At 48.5% G+C, this 17026-nt stretch overlaps 1 protein-coding gene across 1 annotated transcript; it reads right to left on the bottom strand.

The window, feature by feature from the left end:
- Positions 1 to 531: 531 nt before the first annotated feature.
- On the bottom strand, positions 532 to 16891 carry kcnk3a (potassium channel, subfamily K, member 3a). The gene is made up of 2 exons (XM_086100901.1): positions 16406 to 16891; positions 532 to 3184 (listed from the first exon to the last, which is right to left on the bottom strand). Exons 1-2 carry the CDS (start codon positions 16686 to 16688, stop codon positions 2265 to 2267), a joined length of 1203 nt encoding a protein of 400 aa, XP_085957027.1. The 5' UTR covers positions 16689 to 16891; the 3' UTR covers positions 532 to 2264.
- Positions 16892 to 17026: the final 135 nt, after the last annotated feature.

Here is a 17026-nt window from a genome sequence, read left to right as displayed (position 1 = left end):
CGGCCCACGAATTACTCTCAGCATATGACAATGAGAAAACTGTTCAGCTGGCAGACACGTCAAGGAAAATGAGAATTTCAGAGTGATACTACCTTCTAGGTGCATGTGCCTGGAAAACGACCGCACCAGGTGCAGATTGTTATTCCAACATATGTGTTCATCACCAAAACTCAATATATTGCTCCGAGACAGCTTTCAGCGCACGAGGTGACATTTCCTCTCCATGTGATTAAGAGAGTGCAGCGGGCCATTAATGGCATTCATTGCTTGAGAGATAAAGATCTCAGCGGCTTGGCTGTTTCTTGGGTTTCCTGTGAAAAATGAGTTGGCCGAAGGCAACCAAATGGAACTCTGGCCACTCCCGCAATGGAGAAGTGGCAATGCTGAATGAAAGCATTACCAGTGGGGGGGTCACAGAGTGTAACTTTCGCGACAGTCATTGTTAAAATAATGTCACAAATGTGTCACAGTACAGTAAGAATGAAGTCAGAAGGATACATGAACAGACCACTTGGAATTTGAACGCACGGGTTATTGTTTAAAACCAAAATACGTTTTTATTCGGAATAAAATAACCCCATTGTGTCAACGTATAGCTACACACGTGAGTGACTGCAATTCTTCGGGTGCAACTGTCTTATTCAGAATCTGCATGTAGAAAAGTACCAGTCAGAAAGAAATTTCACACAACCTGTTTAGTGGAACATTGGAAACCAAACAAAACCAAACGATAGCCATGGAAAAAACAAATTTTTAAAATCACAGGGTTGAAGGGGGAAAGGGAAACTGTGCAAAGACCTGAAATAGTCTGATGTGTGTTAATTGAGCAAAGTGCATGAGGTTCAAACTCTGAGGCCATTTTTTGGTGAGGCGTACTGCCAATAATCTCAGTCATCAACACTAAAGTGTATCCATGCTTTAAAAAAAATAAAATAAAAATAATGGTTTCTATACAACAAGACACAAATGTGCACTGCCTTCCAGTGTCCTAAAGCGCATAACAATCTTCTAAGGTGCAGCAGTGAGTTCGATATGACTTTCGAGTATGTACAACGTGAGTTTACATGCAAGAGCTGCGATATATGGAAACACATTGACAGGCAACAAGGAATGAAACGAAGAAGACGAAGAAACAGAAAAGACAGAATGAATTCATTTGTATAAAACTGTGAGGTCTGATTGCAGGGATGGCGAGTCACGAGTAACCCTCATCTCCAGATTTGATGTTGAACAGTCATTCTTAACTTTAACATAAAGTATCTCAGAGAAGAAAAAAAAAGATGAAGCCGAGTTTGAACTTGACACAAAGAAAAAAAACCCCTCAGCAATGTCAGTCAAGATGTTTAAATATATACACGTTTCTTTTTTTCTTCTTCTTCTTTCAAATGGATCATATATATACATCCGCAGTCTTTTTTTGTTTTAGGAAATGTGATATTTACACGTGGGACCTCCTCCTCCTCCCTTTTGGACTGATCGTATGCACTCCAATTGCTAGCAGAAAAATCACAACGTTCAAGCAAAGGTGTGTAACAAACATCACGTTCATTCTCGTTAAAATGGTTCAATGATTTGTTGTTTACGATGATACTAATGCAGTGTGTTATACCGGAGACAAATTCCTTGTGTGTTCTACATACTTGGCCAATAAAGATGATTCTGATTCTGATTCTGATTAACCACGGAGATTATCAGTACATGTTTACAAATCATTTCGGTAGGGTGGGACAGCGTACTTTTTAATTTGGTATTTTTCACTTTTGACTTAACCTCTGATGAAAAGATGGGGAAGGTCTGGAATTTGGCGCTGATCCACATCAGGGTTGTTTTGTCTTGGCGGTCATTGGGGTTGTGGGTGAGCTGGAGCCAATCACAGCCGACCTGGACTGGTCACTGGCCAATCGGCACATGGACAAATAACCATCCGCACTCACGTTTACATATTTGGAAAGAGAAAGCGCAAGGCTCAAAGTAACTTTTGTTTCTTTGTGGAACAGTTCTGCTAATCTCCATACAGGAAGTCTACAGCCAAGATTAGAATCCCGAACCTCAGAACTGTGAGGTAGATGGGCCAATCGACTACCTGTAGCAGAGGTATGCACCGCAATCGTATATGACTTGTGTTTACTTTACGCCGGAACTGACCAACAGAGATGCAAAATGGGGTGGGAAGTCATCCCCCGATGTCCGGAGCGACCGTGCTGCTCCTTGTGCCACATGGTACATTTCAAGTGGGCTTAAGATCGCGCCTTTCTCCAGCTGCTCTAGATGGAGCATCTTCGTTTATTGAGTCTCCGGTACACGCTGATGCTGTGCAGACCTGTGGACACCGAGCTGATGCCTGAGTGGGGCTGCAGACCGCACATGCAGCCGTTGGAGTGAAGGGGGTTGGAGAAGGCCTCGCCTTGCTCCATGTAGCTGTCAGAGTTGGAGAGGTCACGCGGGATGATCATCGGAATGGAATATTGCAGTTTCTCTCTGCTCTTATACCAAAGGCAAGAGCACATGGACTGGAAGTGGAGCACCTCGGCGTAGACGTTACGCAGTCCCCGACTGGCCGCTCCTCCCCCGCCTCCGCCCATCGCGCTTCCCCCAACGCACCCGGACGCCGTGGAGGAAGGGGACGCCTGGTCCGTGGCGCAGCGCACGTGTCTGCCGGCCTGGCCGTTATGGGCGAGCAGAGCCCGCTGCTCGGCGTCCCTTTTCTCGTCCTCGGCGTTCATGGTCATGAAGCGGAGGACGACCAAGTTGAGGAAGGCTCCGATCACGGCCAGGCCGGTCAGGATGTAGATGAAGCTGAAGGCCACGTAGTCCGGCTTGGTCTGCAGAGCGTGGTGATTTTGCAGCGCCACGTAGTCGCCGAAGCCGATGGTGGTGAGAGTGATGAAGCAGTAGTAGTAGGCGTGAAAGAAGCTCCATCCCTCAAAGTGGGAGAAAGCCAACGCCCCCGCGCAAAGGGTGCTCATGCACGATATAAAACCCACCGTCACCATGTTGAACATGGAGACCTCGGTCCGCCTCATGCCAAGGCACTTCTTCAGGCGATGGAGAAGAAACCGAACAAAGGTGTTGATGCGTTCACCCACGCTCTGGAACATGACCAAGGTGAGCGGGATGCCCAGGAGGGCATAGATTATGCAGAACACCTTCCCTCCGTTTGTGCTGGGGGCCGCGTGGCCATATCCTGCCGGACGGGGACAAAAGAAAGAGAAACGGTCACTGGGGCGGAACGAATCAAATCTACTGTCCACGGCAACAGGGCTGCGAGAGAGACAGGCAGGTTTTCGAGAGAAAAAAACGAAACCAGCTCCTTTTTGTTGATTTGGGTTACCTGAAATCAAGGCTCGTCTCCGAACCTAATTTCTGCAATTATCATGTGAAAGGCAATATGGAAATTGCGTAGCGTTTGTGGTAAGAGCCTTTAAAAGATGTATTATGCAAAGCTAACAAGCAGGAGAGGCTTCATGTCAGCGGAGCACAGGTGCAACCGAGTCGCCACTGCTGCCTCTCATTAGCGGTTGTTCTGCTTTTAAGCTCAAGCTTTCAGATCGACTTCATTTCAGATCCTCGTAGCGCATCATTTTCAGAAGGCCGGTGGGGGCCGTGAATCCTTATACAAAAAAAAACCCCTTCAACTTCTTAATCCTCCCACATTTATTTTAGCAGATGGGTGCGCAGCTCCATTCAGAACTGCGCCGCAATAACACTCAAGAGTTCTTAATTGAAAATACAATCACGAGCACCGGGGTTCATCTTTCTGGTCTTGTCGGTGCTCGTTTGTCACCTAGATAAACGCCAACCCGCTACTACGAGACAAAACAACACCCACTGCATCCCGCGTGTTGATGACACTCATTAATTAGGCATCTCTCCAAGTGTGCGCTTTCAAAGGACATGAAAAGAATGGCATCACATGAATTGGCTCGGTCTCGCGCGCACGTGTCATCCAATTATATTCTCATTGAGCACTTGGGGCCTGGATGGTTCTTGACATCAAAACGCAGTCCAGAGCCTATTCATCAAGCGGAACGCCTCGGGACAATTAGTTTCCCATAGAAAAAGGCTGCAGTGATACAAAGAGGCGTTAGTGGCATTACTAAAATGAGGAAGAAACATCAAATATTAAAAGGTTAAAGTCCCAATACAAGTTCAAAAAATGTTTTTAAAAAATCTGGATAATGAGGAAAAAAATTGATGTCGATAATCATTCAGAAAATTTTATAATATACACACACACACACACACACACACACATGCACAACAACATTTTTATTGTTGCTCTTTGGGGGGGTCGCTGGATCGGATTGAAATCATTTTCTTTCATTTCAGTGAGGAAAGATGATTTGTGGTAACAGAACCAACTTTTTTTTTTAACATTATCACGTACAGAAGGTATGACATTGAAACAGTGGTGTGTACACCTGAGAATGAGACGATTGTATATAGTTAATTTTATTCACTGTACTGTATATAAAGTTGTTGTTTCTGCTCACTGCGAATCAAGCAGCAAAAGAACGGCAATCTTATTGGTGACATGCAGCCGGTCGCGGAACCGCATTTTGAACACGCAGGTGGTCTGAGCAGTGTGACGTCACTCTTATCGATGTTTACAGCGCACCCTTTAAAAGGCCACACATATCATGGAATGTTCCAGGCGACGGCAAATAAACACGGATTGCGTTCATATCGCTTTGGAACAGGCTGTCTTTGCGCTGGGGCCCGCTCACTTTCCCGGGATGCTTCCCCCCCCCCCCCCCCCCACCACCCCCCTCCACAGTTTGCTTTCATCTGCAGCTGTAGCGCTCCGAAGACATCAGTGTCTGACCCTTCAGATTGTAACTCTGACCACGAAACGGCAAAAGATGACTACGATAGCAGATTTTCCCACATTTAGACTCACAGGCAGACTTTGTCTTTTCATCGCAGACACCCCCAACTCCGCACGACCCCGTCGTATGTTTACTTTGGCACTTAAACACAGCTTTGGTCCGCTGAATCTCACCCCATTACGTTTCTGACTTTTGACCTTGAGGCCTTCTTGGCAGCTGCTGCGAAAAGAGCATGTGAGCAAACACGGCGAATTCGAGGAATATTTGAACAAGAATAACAAATGTTGATTTATTTTGTCGTGCGTTATGGCACAGAAACAAATTCCAGTCAGCTTGTGATAGTTTAATCAACAGACCCCAACGCAGCGGCGACACGGACTAAAAAGTCGGATTTATCACGGCGGTCTGACATAACACGAAACAAGTTCACCTCCATCTGGGTTGGCTTTATATCGATTACGCTGAAAATAGCCTAGCGCCGAAGTATCGGTAGTTTGGGCCCGTTTTGTCCTCCAAAAACATTCGCACAAACATTCATCAATTGGTCTTTGCTTGTCCGACCATTTAAGCTTCTGTTTCGCTCTCACAAAAACAAAACAAGGTCCAATTCCGCGCGTACTCCTCAGGTTCCTTTTTAGGGGATACGAAAAGAAAACTTGGCCAGACGTGAAGTTTTCCATGAGCTCAGTAAGCGAGCTATTCCAAGTAGAGTGTGAGATCTCGACGAGGGGGGCTGACTAATTAAATAAATCACGTGATTTATGGAACTGATACGCGCTGGATGCTAACTTGTTTTAAGAGTTTCAACACGGCTGGACTGAAAGGCGGTTTGCATCAACATCGGAAGTGGGGATGGACAGGCCTGATTTTAGGGGGGGTGGGAGTGAAGGGTCATTGAGGACGGACGGGATAGATGAAAGGAGAGGTTCAGGAAGCATGGAAAAAAAATAGCCCGAAAAGAGGTTTGTCTCGTTGTTCTGACGAGTCGAGAGTTTTGGTGGTCTATTGGGAGGATTGTACACAGAGCGGCAATTTGTCACACGCTAACTTGATCATATATTTCTTATTTTCAGGATATCCATGTTGTTGATTTCGTGTGGCAACCGCAAAACAAGCAAAATGTCATTTAAAGGCCCATTTAGGCAATCGCAAATATTTGAGTCACTGGCTTTTAAGGGGGTCACGTCAAGGTACTGGCGGCTCCGTTTCAAGTGCTCCATTTTGGGCTTTCAAAGTGCGTCCGTGTGGGCAGACTGGAGAGGAAAAAGGAAGAGAAAGAGGGCATGTAGGATAATATGATACTGGAGATTCAAATTGTGTTTTTCTTTTTGGGACGCTGCCAACAGATACAGTACGTGCGAAGAAAATATGCTCACTCCGCTTGAAGAATAAGCAAAGGAACAAAACGAGCCCAATCTAATTTCGCACTGCTATTTCACACCTTTTTCTTTTTTTGAACGTTTTTCTCCAGCATTTTCTCACTTGGCTTTATTTCGACATTTCCCACCTCCGTCACCCTTGGTGTCTGCGTGCCTTTTTGGTGTTGCGTGGCTTTCACCTGCGCCTTGCCACCCGATTCCGACGATACGCGCCAACTGTTGGGCATGGAAACCGGTACGGCGGCTTTTAGGGAGCAGATGCTGTCCTAAAGTGACACGCGCTGGCAATGCAACCGAGCACATGACACGGCGATCGGTTTACTTAGCGAAAGCGTTAATGCAATATGGAGAAAGGCCGGATTAAAAAGGGACACCGAGAGGCCCCCGGCTGATAAACATCAAAAGCCCCGGTGGCACAAATGACATTGTGCGCATTAAGCGGGAAGTCAAACTGGGCGCATTACGCGTCCAGGATTTTTATCTGTGCCTGGTTACAAAAGCGCTTACTGTCTAAATAAACATGAGAGTTGTAAAGTCCGAGCTGCTGCAACGGACGATATTTTCAAAAAGTTTAAAGCATCCATCTTTCTTTCTTTCTTTTTTTTTTTTTTGGGACACCATCTAAGGGTTCCATTATTGACCGTCACCAAATGGTAGTGAAAAGTTGGATATGTACGCGTCTCGTAACGGTGCACGCCAGGTCGTTTTGACACCTTTTTGTGGGACGAGCTCCGCCTCGGGCAAAGCAGATGGCGAGTGCTGGCAGACACGGAGTGATGCCGCTCCACCTCCACTCAATCTGCAGCTTCACCTTAGCGGGCCGAGTCGCGCAGGACCTGAATCGCCATCTGTGGCAAGACTTCATATAGATGACGTATCGGACGCATCTTATCCGTTGTTTACGTTGTGCCGTGGCTGATGAGAGGTGTCATGCAAAGCGTATTCTATTTCACCAACAACATTATGTCAGACTCCAAAACGTCAACGCTTCCATCAGACAATCTGCAAATGTCTTGTCAATTTAGTGATTTACTTTTGGTGCAATTCTGCAAATTAAAAAAAAAAATCACACGGAAACAATTCTCAAACTGCATCAGTGTACCTTCAGCGTGCGGTAGGTAATTAACTGAGGCAAGAGTGGAATGTTTGTCTGTTGGCCAATAGAGAGCGAGAAAGAAAAAAAAAACCGCAGACTTTACTTTTCAGCCCCCGGAGTCTCTGCACACTTTCGCATACATTTCCATTTGAAATTGATTTTTTTTGAGCAATTAATTGTAAAACACACTGGCGGTAATTGCCACGCACACTCTGTCACCCTTTCCCACTGTAGCCTGTGGACAGGAAGGCGAGGAGCTCATCCCCTCGCGATGGTTGCGATATCGGCATTGCCCGAGAAAGAAAAAAAAAAAAAAGAAGGCTTTTCAGTCTGTTGTTTTTGGCCCAAGGTTATCAAGGTGTTTGCATTTTCTATTTTCACGCCTACTTAATGTGCGCTCATAAACTTGCACGACGAGGGCGGCCCTCGAGGGTAAACACAATTCACCTGTGACTGTTATTGTTACTATCATCAGGGCCCCTCTGTGTGACAGTCCACTTCTTTACGAGATATTAGACAGATGCTGAAGACAAATTGGAAAAAAAAAAAAAAATTCCCCTCGGAGACAGTGTATGAGCAGGCGAGCTGCAGTTGCTTGCTGCGGTCAGAACGAATCGCTATTTATTTATTTGTATCCAGTTATATTGGTGTATAAAACCCTCGATGTAAAGAAGAAGAAAAAATCAATCAAGGGGGAATAATAAAAAAAAAAGTTAAATACAAAGTTGAGATGTAAGCAGGTTTTTTTTTTCCCACAACTTGACCAACTGTACTCTTGTTTTTGCATGTTTCGTGTACCGACGATGAAGAGTCGTCAAAGTGGGCCATTTTCCTTCCTTTTTATCCATACGCAACCCTCGACTGTATCAGTTCAGAAAATAAATATTAATTCAGATTGGGGGGGTTTGCCAATAATGAGAGCCCTGGGAAATGTGTTAGTTGAGTGAATGGTTTGAATGAATATACCGAAAACAAAGCCTCGCTTCAAAAGCTCTCCTTCGTTAAACTCGTCGGCAGCTGTGTTTGTTTTACGGAGCGAACAACTCATGCAAATTCACTTTACGGGCAAATGTATTTTGTTATTGTTTTACAAGAGCATCCGCTTTGACGTCCCGCGCTTTTAAGGCTCCTTCGCACTTCCTGTCTTTTATCATTTCCAATTGGATGACTTGAGTTTGTTTTGTGTCATGTATAAAATATCCCCCCCCCCCCCCCCCTTGAAATGATTCCACTGTGAGCGTGAGCAAAATGTTTTTCTGAACCCTGATCTTTTCTTGTAAACGTTCTGGAACGGGCAACGAGGAACTGCGGCTTTAATCCAATCATTGTTCTGGGAATAGTAACCAAAGTGTCTACACACAACTCACGTTCCCAATACCTTTCCTTTTCGGGCCACGAGAGGAGAAACAGAGAGATGGACAGCCATGTGAACACGGAGGGAGGCTTTGACGCACACACGGAGCTTCATGTCACATGCCTGGAGTGATGAGCTTTTTTTTCTTCTTTTTTTACGATGGAAGGAAAGAACTGGTTTTATTTGTTATACGGTATTAAAATACTGCCACTACAACTAATACTAATCATATTAATTCCCAAAATGTACATGCTTTGACATTCGGCTTATATATATATCAATTTTTTTATTCTCCAGAATTGTCGGAATTTTCTTGGGGCATGATGACATGAACTCATTCACTCCCAAAGACGTTTTTAAACGTCTTTTCAGACTTGGTCCAGAATTGGCTGGTACTGAATGAGTTAATTTGAAACGTCCACTGGCAGGATTAGGACACTAAAGCTAATGTCTTAGTTGCGTCGTGGCACGGAAGTCATATTCCAGGGCATGAGATTCGAGGTATCCTTCCTTTCACATGAAGAAAAAAGAAAAAAAAAAGATGAGAGTTCAGTGGAGCCAGTTAGTTAAAGCTTATGCTTCATGTCCGTCATGAGATGTATATTTATAACCCGGAATCAGGTCAGAAGGGAGCTAGCTTCAAGTTAAACACACCGCAGCTCTCACTACCGTGCGCTATTTGCTTTGGTTAAACTCCAATCGCGACGAACCGGCTGGACGGCGGAGTCCAATAAATACAAATGTTTTGTTGAGCGAGTCAGGCAATTTTCCATTCAGGCGGCGGAGCATAAAGCAGACGCGCAAGGAAGGCCACTCGTGTGAGTCACGTGACGTGAGCGGCGGCGGCAAGGGGAGTCGCTCCCATCAACATGATGAGCTTTGATATACAGTACCTATGATTCACAACGCACGCGTAAAACTTTCCGTTGCGTCATACTTTCCGTGGAAAGACGCCGAAGATAAAAAAAAAAAGTGCCTTGAAGTTGGGCGCAAAATGAGTTCCGCGCGAATGAAACCACTTGGAAAATATCCAAAGCAAAGGCGTTACATTGATGAAATTCAAGACAAAGAAAAAAAAAAGTTTTAGAAAGCGAGTTCGAGTGCCTTTAATTTGTAATTAATTACCGCAAGGACAAATTGGACGACATCAATTCTCGCAGGTGGCGCCACAAATCTATTTACCAGCAAGGTGGCTCCAACCCGCCAATCGCTCCCATTGTCTCTCTCTCTCTATTGAACACCAAAAATAAGCGTCGCGATCCGGGCAAACGCGGAATGCATGCAATCGACGCCGCATGGCTGATCCGCGGATCTGTATACGGAATTTGCTCTTCTTGGACCCGCTTGGAAACTGTTAGCCCGCTTCAGTGGAAATCATTGAAGAGACGAGCTAAGTGCTATTCCCTCCGATAAATCTCTCCCACCCTCCGCTCTGTTGGCGGGCACACTCTCAACCTTGCGTCAATGAAACTTTTCCCGCTGACCACCCAGCTTGACTCACGCTTCATTCTCGACTGCTGGGAAGGAGGAGACATGCAAGAGGGTTGTGAAGAAATGTTTGCACGACAATCCATCACTTTTTTGGGGGGGGGGGGGTCGAGGGGGGGAGCAATAGGAATGAGAATTAAAACTACTAGACTGGACGTTTTAAGATGTCTTTGCTTTTTGTACTGCATTGGCGCTTCGACAAAAACAATCTTAGTCATCATCGAGTCCCTCTCAGTGGCATAAGTGAGTCAGGAACGCCGAGGCCATTTATTCATTAACCGCACAGATCAAGAGCCCCACGTATTATTTCATCTCATTCTCAAGGTCCGTTGTGTCATTTCAAGGACAGCACCTCCATTATTTCCAAAACATCCCATCTGTTAATGCAATGGCCGCACGTCATATTGCGTCATTGTGCCCGCCCGCGAAGAGCAAGATGTCATTCGGTGGAAACCGTCCTCACTGAGTGAAGTGTCGAGAGACGAGCGTTCCCGCTAATGCCTTGATTGCCTGTCGCAATTGTTTTAATTGCGCTCGATTGGAGCACTTATCGTCTGGTTCGAACAAAACGTGCAATGAAGACGTCATTTTCTCAGCGCAAACATAAAAAAGGATAAGTGCAACATACACGATACTTCCTGAGCAGCAGCCACATGTGAATCACACCAGCACCTCTCATGTTTTTCGATCTGACGGCTTTAGTGTAAATCAAATAACAGCCAGAGGATGTAGACCACAAGTCACTTCTCATCGTTGTCCTCTAAAGGTCTGCCCGACCTTCGTGTGTGTGGTCGCATATGCGACACGTGCCCCGCCGGTTTCCTTACACGGACGATTCCCCCTAAGCCTCCATTATTTTTTATTTTTTTTTATCATGCGTCCCTCTCCGACACATGATCCCCATCTCTGGCGATCTTAAGAGCGTTTGCTTTCCTCATAACTCATTTGGTTTCCTCCTCACGTGGCCATTGCATGTAAACAGACACCCAGGACACCAGGAAAGTGATGACTGATTAGAGCTCGTTCTCTCCTCCTCCCTTATGCTGAGTAAGAATAGTCGATCCCCAATCGACGGCAGATCTTGCGGCTGTTTAGGGATGCGTATTTCGAAAAACTAATTAAGACGCTGTCTCGTTTGCTGTGGTTTACAGGACTGCGGCGTTTAGGAAATGAGGTGGGAAGGAGGGAGGGGGGGGGGGTGGATTTTGAGGGATTCTCTTGCAACGGTATTCACACAGTTCTCACACCAACTTTGGCACCTCTGGGGAGACTAATGCGTTCAAGCTCATTTGGAAAAGAACCGTTATGATAACTTCAAAGAATATACCATTGAAAGTGGGGTACGTGTCTATTTTTAGATATTGGGACTGGGACAGAGTGCTTAAATATGTCCAACTTGACAGTAAGGTCATTGCGGCGTGATCTTGAGTTGAGTACAGCGTCAAAACCGTGAGCCGCGAGGCCAACGGAACAGTTGGGCTCTGGTGTTTTCATTAATATGGAATGGCGACTTTGGAACACCAATCGCCGTGTTTGCAGCAGCCGCAGGGTTCACAGTTACAGAAACCCCCGCCCGGGCGGGCTTTGTATGCAGTTAGCCGCGCTAGTCTGATTGGGTTACAAGCCACGGGTCAGTCCTGCCTTGCCGCCTTAAACGCACGAACACTAGCCGGTAAGGCGATGCTGAAGATTAAAGATGAAGCACAAGAGCACAAATGCAATGACGTCATGCCAAACAACTAAAAAGAGGTTAAGCCATCAAAGGAAAGGATCGTTTTGGCGACAGCAAACGCAAATATTTTGGGCATTTTCTAATCACACGGCTCTCTAATCCTGAGCAGCACAATTTGTTATTTGGGAGCATTTGTATTTGAAGGAGCTGCATCACATTTTTTTATTTTAAGACGACCCCCGATGCTGTAATTCATCCAAATGCTCCGAGCTCAGTCAGCTCTGAGGCGGAACAATGTTGGCTATTTATAAAGGTGTCCTCTCCACTCGGTTTTGTGAGGCCAGACGCAACATGTTTGCGAGGCCGCGCTGGAGTTCAAGCGTATCTGATGCTATTGTCAACATGCGCTGTGCATTCTGATTGTATAATGACCCCATTTCATATCCCTCTTTTTTTTTCAGGGATGGCCCTGCAGCTCTGACACTTGGTGGGATTGCTGTGCCGTGAATAACATGTCATACGTATATTGGCATAATTTTTTTTCCATTTTAATATGAAAACAGCCTCTCCGTGAGCCGTCACCTTACCGTGGTGGAGGGGTTTGTGTGTCCCAATGATCCTAGGAGCTAAGTTGTCTGGGGCTTTATGCCCCTGGCAGGGTCACCCATGGCAAACAGGTTCTAGGTGAGGGACCAGACAAAGCACGGCTCCAAGACCCCTTATGATAAAAAAAAATTAAAGGATCTCAGTTTCCCTTGCCCGGACGCGGGTCACCGGGGCCCCCCTCTGGAGCCAGGCCTGGAGGTGGGGCTCGTTGGCGAGCGCCTGGTGGCCGGGCCTACACTGGGGCCCGGCCGGGCTCAGCCCGAAGAGGCAACGTGGGTCCCCCTTCTCATGGTCTCACCACCCGTGGGAGGGGTCAAAGGGGTCGGGTGCAATGCGAGCTGGGCGGCAGCCAAAGGCGGGGACCCTGGCGGTCCGATCCTCGGCTGCAGAAGCTAGCTCTTGGGACATGGAATGTCACCTCTCTGGCAGGGAAGGAGCCCGAGCTGGTGTGTGAGGTAGAGAAGCTCCGACTGGATATAGTTGGACTTGCCTCCACACACAGCCTGGGTTCTGGTACTAGTTCTCTCGAGAGGGGTTGGACTCTCTTCCACTCTGGAGTTGCTCATGGTGAGAGGCGCAGAGCAGGTGTGGGCATACTCATTGCCCCCCGGCTCAGTGCCTGTACATTGGGGTTCACACCGGTAGACGAGAGGGTTGCTTCCCTCCGCCTTCGGGTGGGGGGACGGGTCCTGACTGTTGTTTGTGCATATGCACCAAACGGCAGCTCAGCATACCCACCCTTTTTGGAGTCCTTGGAGGGTGTGCTGGAGAGTACTCCTGCTGGGGACTCCCTTGTTCTGCTGGGGGACTTCAATGCTCACGTGGGCAATGACAGTGAGACCTGGAGGGGCGTGATTGGGAGGAACGGCCCCCCCGATCAGAACTCGAGTGGTGTTTTGTTATTGGACTTCTGTGCTCGCCACGGATTGTCCATAACGAACACCTTGTTCAAACATAAGGGTGTCCATATGTGCACTTGGCACCAGGACACCCTAGGCCGTAGTTCGATGATCGACCTTGTGGTTGTATCATCGGATTTGCGGCCGCATGTTTTGGACACTCGGGTGAAGAGAGGGGCGGAGCTGTCAACTGATCACCACCTGGTGGTGAGTAGGCTCCGATGGTGGGGGAAGATGCCGGTCCGTCCTGGCAGACCCAAACGTATTGTGAGGGTTTGTTGGGAGCGTCTGGCAGAATCCCCTGTCAGAAGGAGTTTCAACTCCCACCTCCGACAGAGCTTTTCCCATGTTCCGGGGGAGACGGGGGACATTGAGTCCGAGTGGACCATGTTCCGTGCCTCTATTGTTGAGGCGGCCAATCTGAGTTGTGGCCGTAAGGTGGTTGGTGCCTGTCGTGGCGGCAACCCTCGTACTCGCTGGTGGACACCAGCAGTAAGGGATGCCGTCAAGCTGAAGAAGGAGTCCTATCGAGCCTTTATGGCCTGTGGGACCCCAGAGGCAGCTGACGGGTATCGACTGGCCAAGCGGAACGCAGCTTCGGTGGTCGCCGAGGCAAAAACCCGAGCGTGGGAAGAGTTCGGTGAGGCCATGGAAGCCGACTTCCGGACGGCTTCGAGGAAATTCTGGTCCACCATCCGACGTCTCAGGAGGGGGAAGCAGTGCACCACTAACACTGTGTACAGTGGGGATGGGGCACTGCTGACTTCGACTCGGGACGTTGTGAACCGGTGGGCAGAGTACTTCGAAGACCTCCTCAACTCCACCAACACGTCTTCCTTGGAGGAAGCAGAGTCTGAGGACCCTGAGGTGGGCTCTCCTATCTCTGTGGTTGAAGTCACCGATGTGGTTAAAAAGCTCCTCGGTGGCAGGGCCCCAGGAGTGGATGAGATCCGCCCGGAGTTCCTCAAGGCTCTGGATGTTGTGGGGCTGTCCTGGTTGACACGCCTCTGCAACATCGCGTGGTCAACGGGGAGAGTGCCTCTGGATTGGCAGACCGGGGTGGTAGTCCCTCTTTTTAAAAAGGGGGACCGGAGGGGGTGTTCCAACTACAGAGGGATCACACTCCTCAGCCTCCCTGGTAAGGTCTATTCAGGGGTGCTGGAGAGGAGGGTCCGTCAGGAAGTCGAGCCTCAGATTGAGGAGGAGCAGTGTGGTTTTCGTCCCGGCCGTGGAACAGTGGACCAGCTCTACACCCTTAGCAGGGTCCTCGAGGGTATGTGGGAATTCGCCCAACCAGTCTACATGTGTTTTGTGGACTTGGAGAAGGCGTTTGACCGTGTCCCTCGGGGAGTTCTGTGGGGGGTGCTTCGTGGGTATGGGGTACCGAACCCCCTGATACGGGCTATTCGGTCACTATACCACCGATGTCAGAGTTTGGTTCGCATTGCCGGCAGTAAGTCGGAATCGTTTCCAGTGAGGGTAGGACTCCGCCAAGGCTGCCCTTTGTCGCCGATTCTGTTCATAATCTTTATGGACAGAATTTCTAGGCGCAGCCGAAGCGTTGAGGGCGTCCGTTTTGGTGGCCTCAGTATTGCATCCCTGCTTTTTGCAGATGATGTGGTGCTGTTGGCTCCTTCAAACGGGGCTCTCCAACTCTCACTGGAGCGTTTCGCAGCTGAGTGTGAAGCGGTTGGGATGAAAATCAGCACCTCCAAATCTGAAACCATGGTCCTCAGTCGGAAAAGGGTGGAGTGCCCCCTCCGGGTCGGGGGAGAGATCTTGCCCCAAGTGGAGGAGTTTAAGTATCTTGGGGTCTTGTTCACGAGTGAGGGCAGGAGGGAGCGAGAGATCGACAGGCGGATCGGTGCAGCGTCTGCTGTGATGCGGACGTTGTATCGGTCTGTCGTGGTGAAGAAGGAGCTGAGCCAAAGGGCGAAGCTCTCAATTTACCGGTCGATCTATGTTCCAACCCTCATCTATGGTCACGAGCTATGGGTCGTGACCGAAAGAACGAGATCCCGGATACAAGCGGCCGAAATGAGTTTTCTCCGCAGGGTGTCCGGGCTCTCCCTTAGAGATAAGGTGAGAAGCTCGGTCATCCGGGAGGGGCTCAGAGTCGAGCCGCTTCTCCTCCACATCGAGAGGAGCCAGATGAGGTGGCTTGGGCATCTGATTCGGATGCCTCCTGAACGCCTCCCTGGTGAGGTGTTCCGGGCATGTCCCACCGGGAGGAGACCCCGAGGAAGACCCAGGACACGCTGGAGTGACTATGTCACCCAGCTGGCCTGGGAACGCCTCGGGATCCCCCGGGGAGAGCTGGAAGAAGTAGCTAGGGAGAGGGAAGTCTGGGCTTCCCTGCTAAAGCTGTTGCCCCCGCGACCCGGCCCCGGATAAGCGGTAGAAGATGGATGGATGGATGGATATGAAAACAGCAAAATGAGTAGTTCTCATTAAAACTGTAACATGAAACTCGGGAGCGAATAAAAGGTGAAGTGTTACTCGCTAAGAACACAAAATGCTATTTTGGACGTAATGTCCGATTTATGATCAAAATAAAACTGCCCAAAAAAAGCTCGAAATTATCCACCATTTTCACTCCAACAACATTGATTATTCTAAACGTGCTATCAGTAGTTCGGCAATTTTATTAATATTTGACATTCTCTGTAGTTATAGATTAAAAGTAATTTTACCCAAATATATGTGCATGGTCCATTTTTTTTTCTTGTGTTGTATGTTAAGCGTAAAGTTTAAGCAATCATTGCAGGTTTCTTTTGATGACTTTATTCTGAGTATCCATATTATTATTATTTTGATGACTATTCCTTTTCACAGTAATGCATTCGATCCGTATTCTTTTTAGAAAGATGACAACTTCACGGGATTTGTTCCCGTGGCTTGTAGCGGTCACGTGACGTGCTGCAAGTGGACACCTGTAGCGCGTAATCTTCATTTCAAGAGTTTGCAGCGCTGTTTCTAAGCGCACGTGCGTCGCCCACTTTTCGTTCTGCCTTGCGCCAGACCCCCCCCCCCCCCCCGTCCCCGATTACAAAACAAAAAACAGTGCGGCCGACTGACTTACCGATGGTGGTGATCACAGTGATGGCGAAGTAAAAGGAGCCGGCGAATTTCCACTGCACGCCGGCTTTGTGCGGCTTGAGCTGCAGCACCACTTTCTCCAGCACGTCAAAGTCCACCGCGGACAGGTTGAAGGTGTGGAGCAGCTCGGCCCGGCGCAGGGCCACCTCTCGCCTCTGGCTCGTCTCTGTCTGCGACTCCAGCGCGTCGAAAATGGCCGCGCCCACCATCAGGTAGGTGAAGGTGCAGACGATGAGGACCAGGGTCCGCACGTTTTGCCTCTTCATGGCTGCTGCGTGTCAGGGCGACGGGCCGAGAGCGAGCGCGGGTCTGGACGACGGCGAGCTGGGCTGGTTCATGGCTGTGTTGCTCTTCTGGCGTAGGGGGAGGGGGAGCTCCGTCTTGTACTTTAGGAGACGGGAGCTGTCCGTTCAGCACTACCCCACCCACCCCACCTTGCATCTGGGCCCTGCCTCCACGTAAGGTACTCCCCCACCCTTTAGCACATGCCCCCCCCCCCACCACCACCACCCCTCCCTCCCGTGGCACATGTGACCAGAAAGGCAAATAATCCTCCTTTCAAACACCGTGGGCGCTTGGTGTGAACTCAAGGTTGATGATGTAA

Source organism: Hippocampus guttulatus, chromosome 20 (genome assembly GCF_054856545.1).
Source record: "Hippocampus guttulatus isolate MCC_2025c chromosome 20, RoL_Hgut_1.0, whole genome shotgun sequence".
In the NCBI taxonomy this organism is placed as follows: Eukaryota; Metazoa; Chordata; class Actinopteri; order Syngnathiformes; family Syngnathidae; genus Hippocampus; species Hippocampus guttulatus.
The sequence above is the reverse complement of the archived record's forward strand: the minus strand, read 5'-3'. Positions and strand labels throughout refer to the sequence as shown.

Bases quoted from the DNA above. Each gene is read 5' to 3' on its own strand.
- kcnk3a (XM_086100901.1), bottom strand. From the start codon at position 16,688: ATGAAGAGGCAAAACGTGCGGACCCTGGTCCTCATCGTCTGCACCTTC. The intron at 3,185-16,405 runs GTAAGTCAGTCG...CCCGTCCGGCAG, and splicing joins CACTGTGATCACCACCATCG to GATATGGCCACGCGGCCCCC.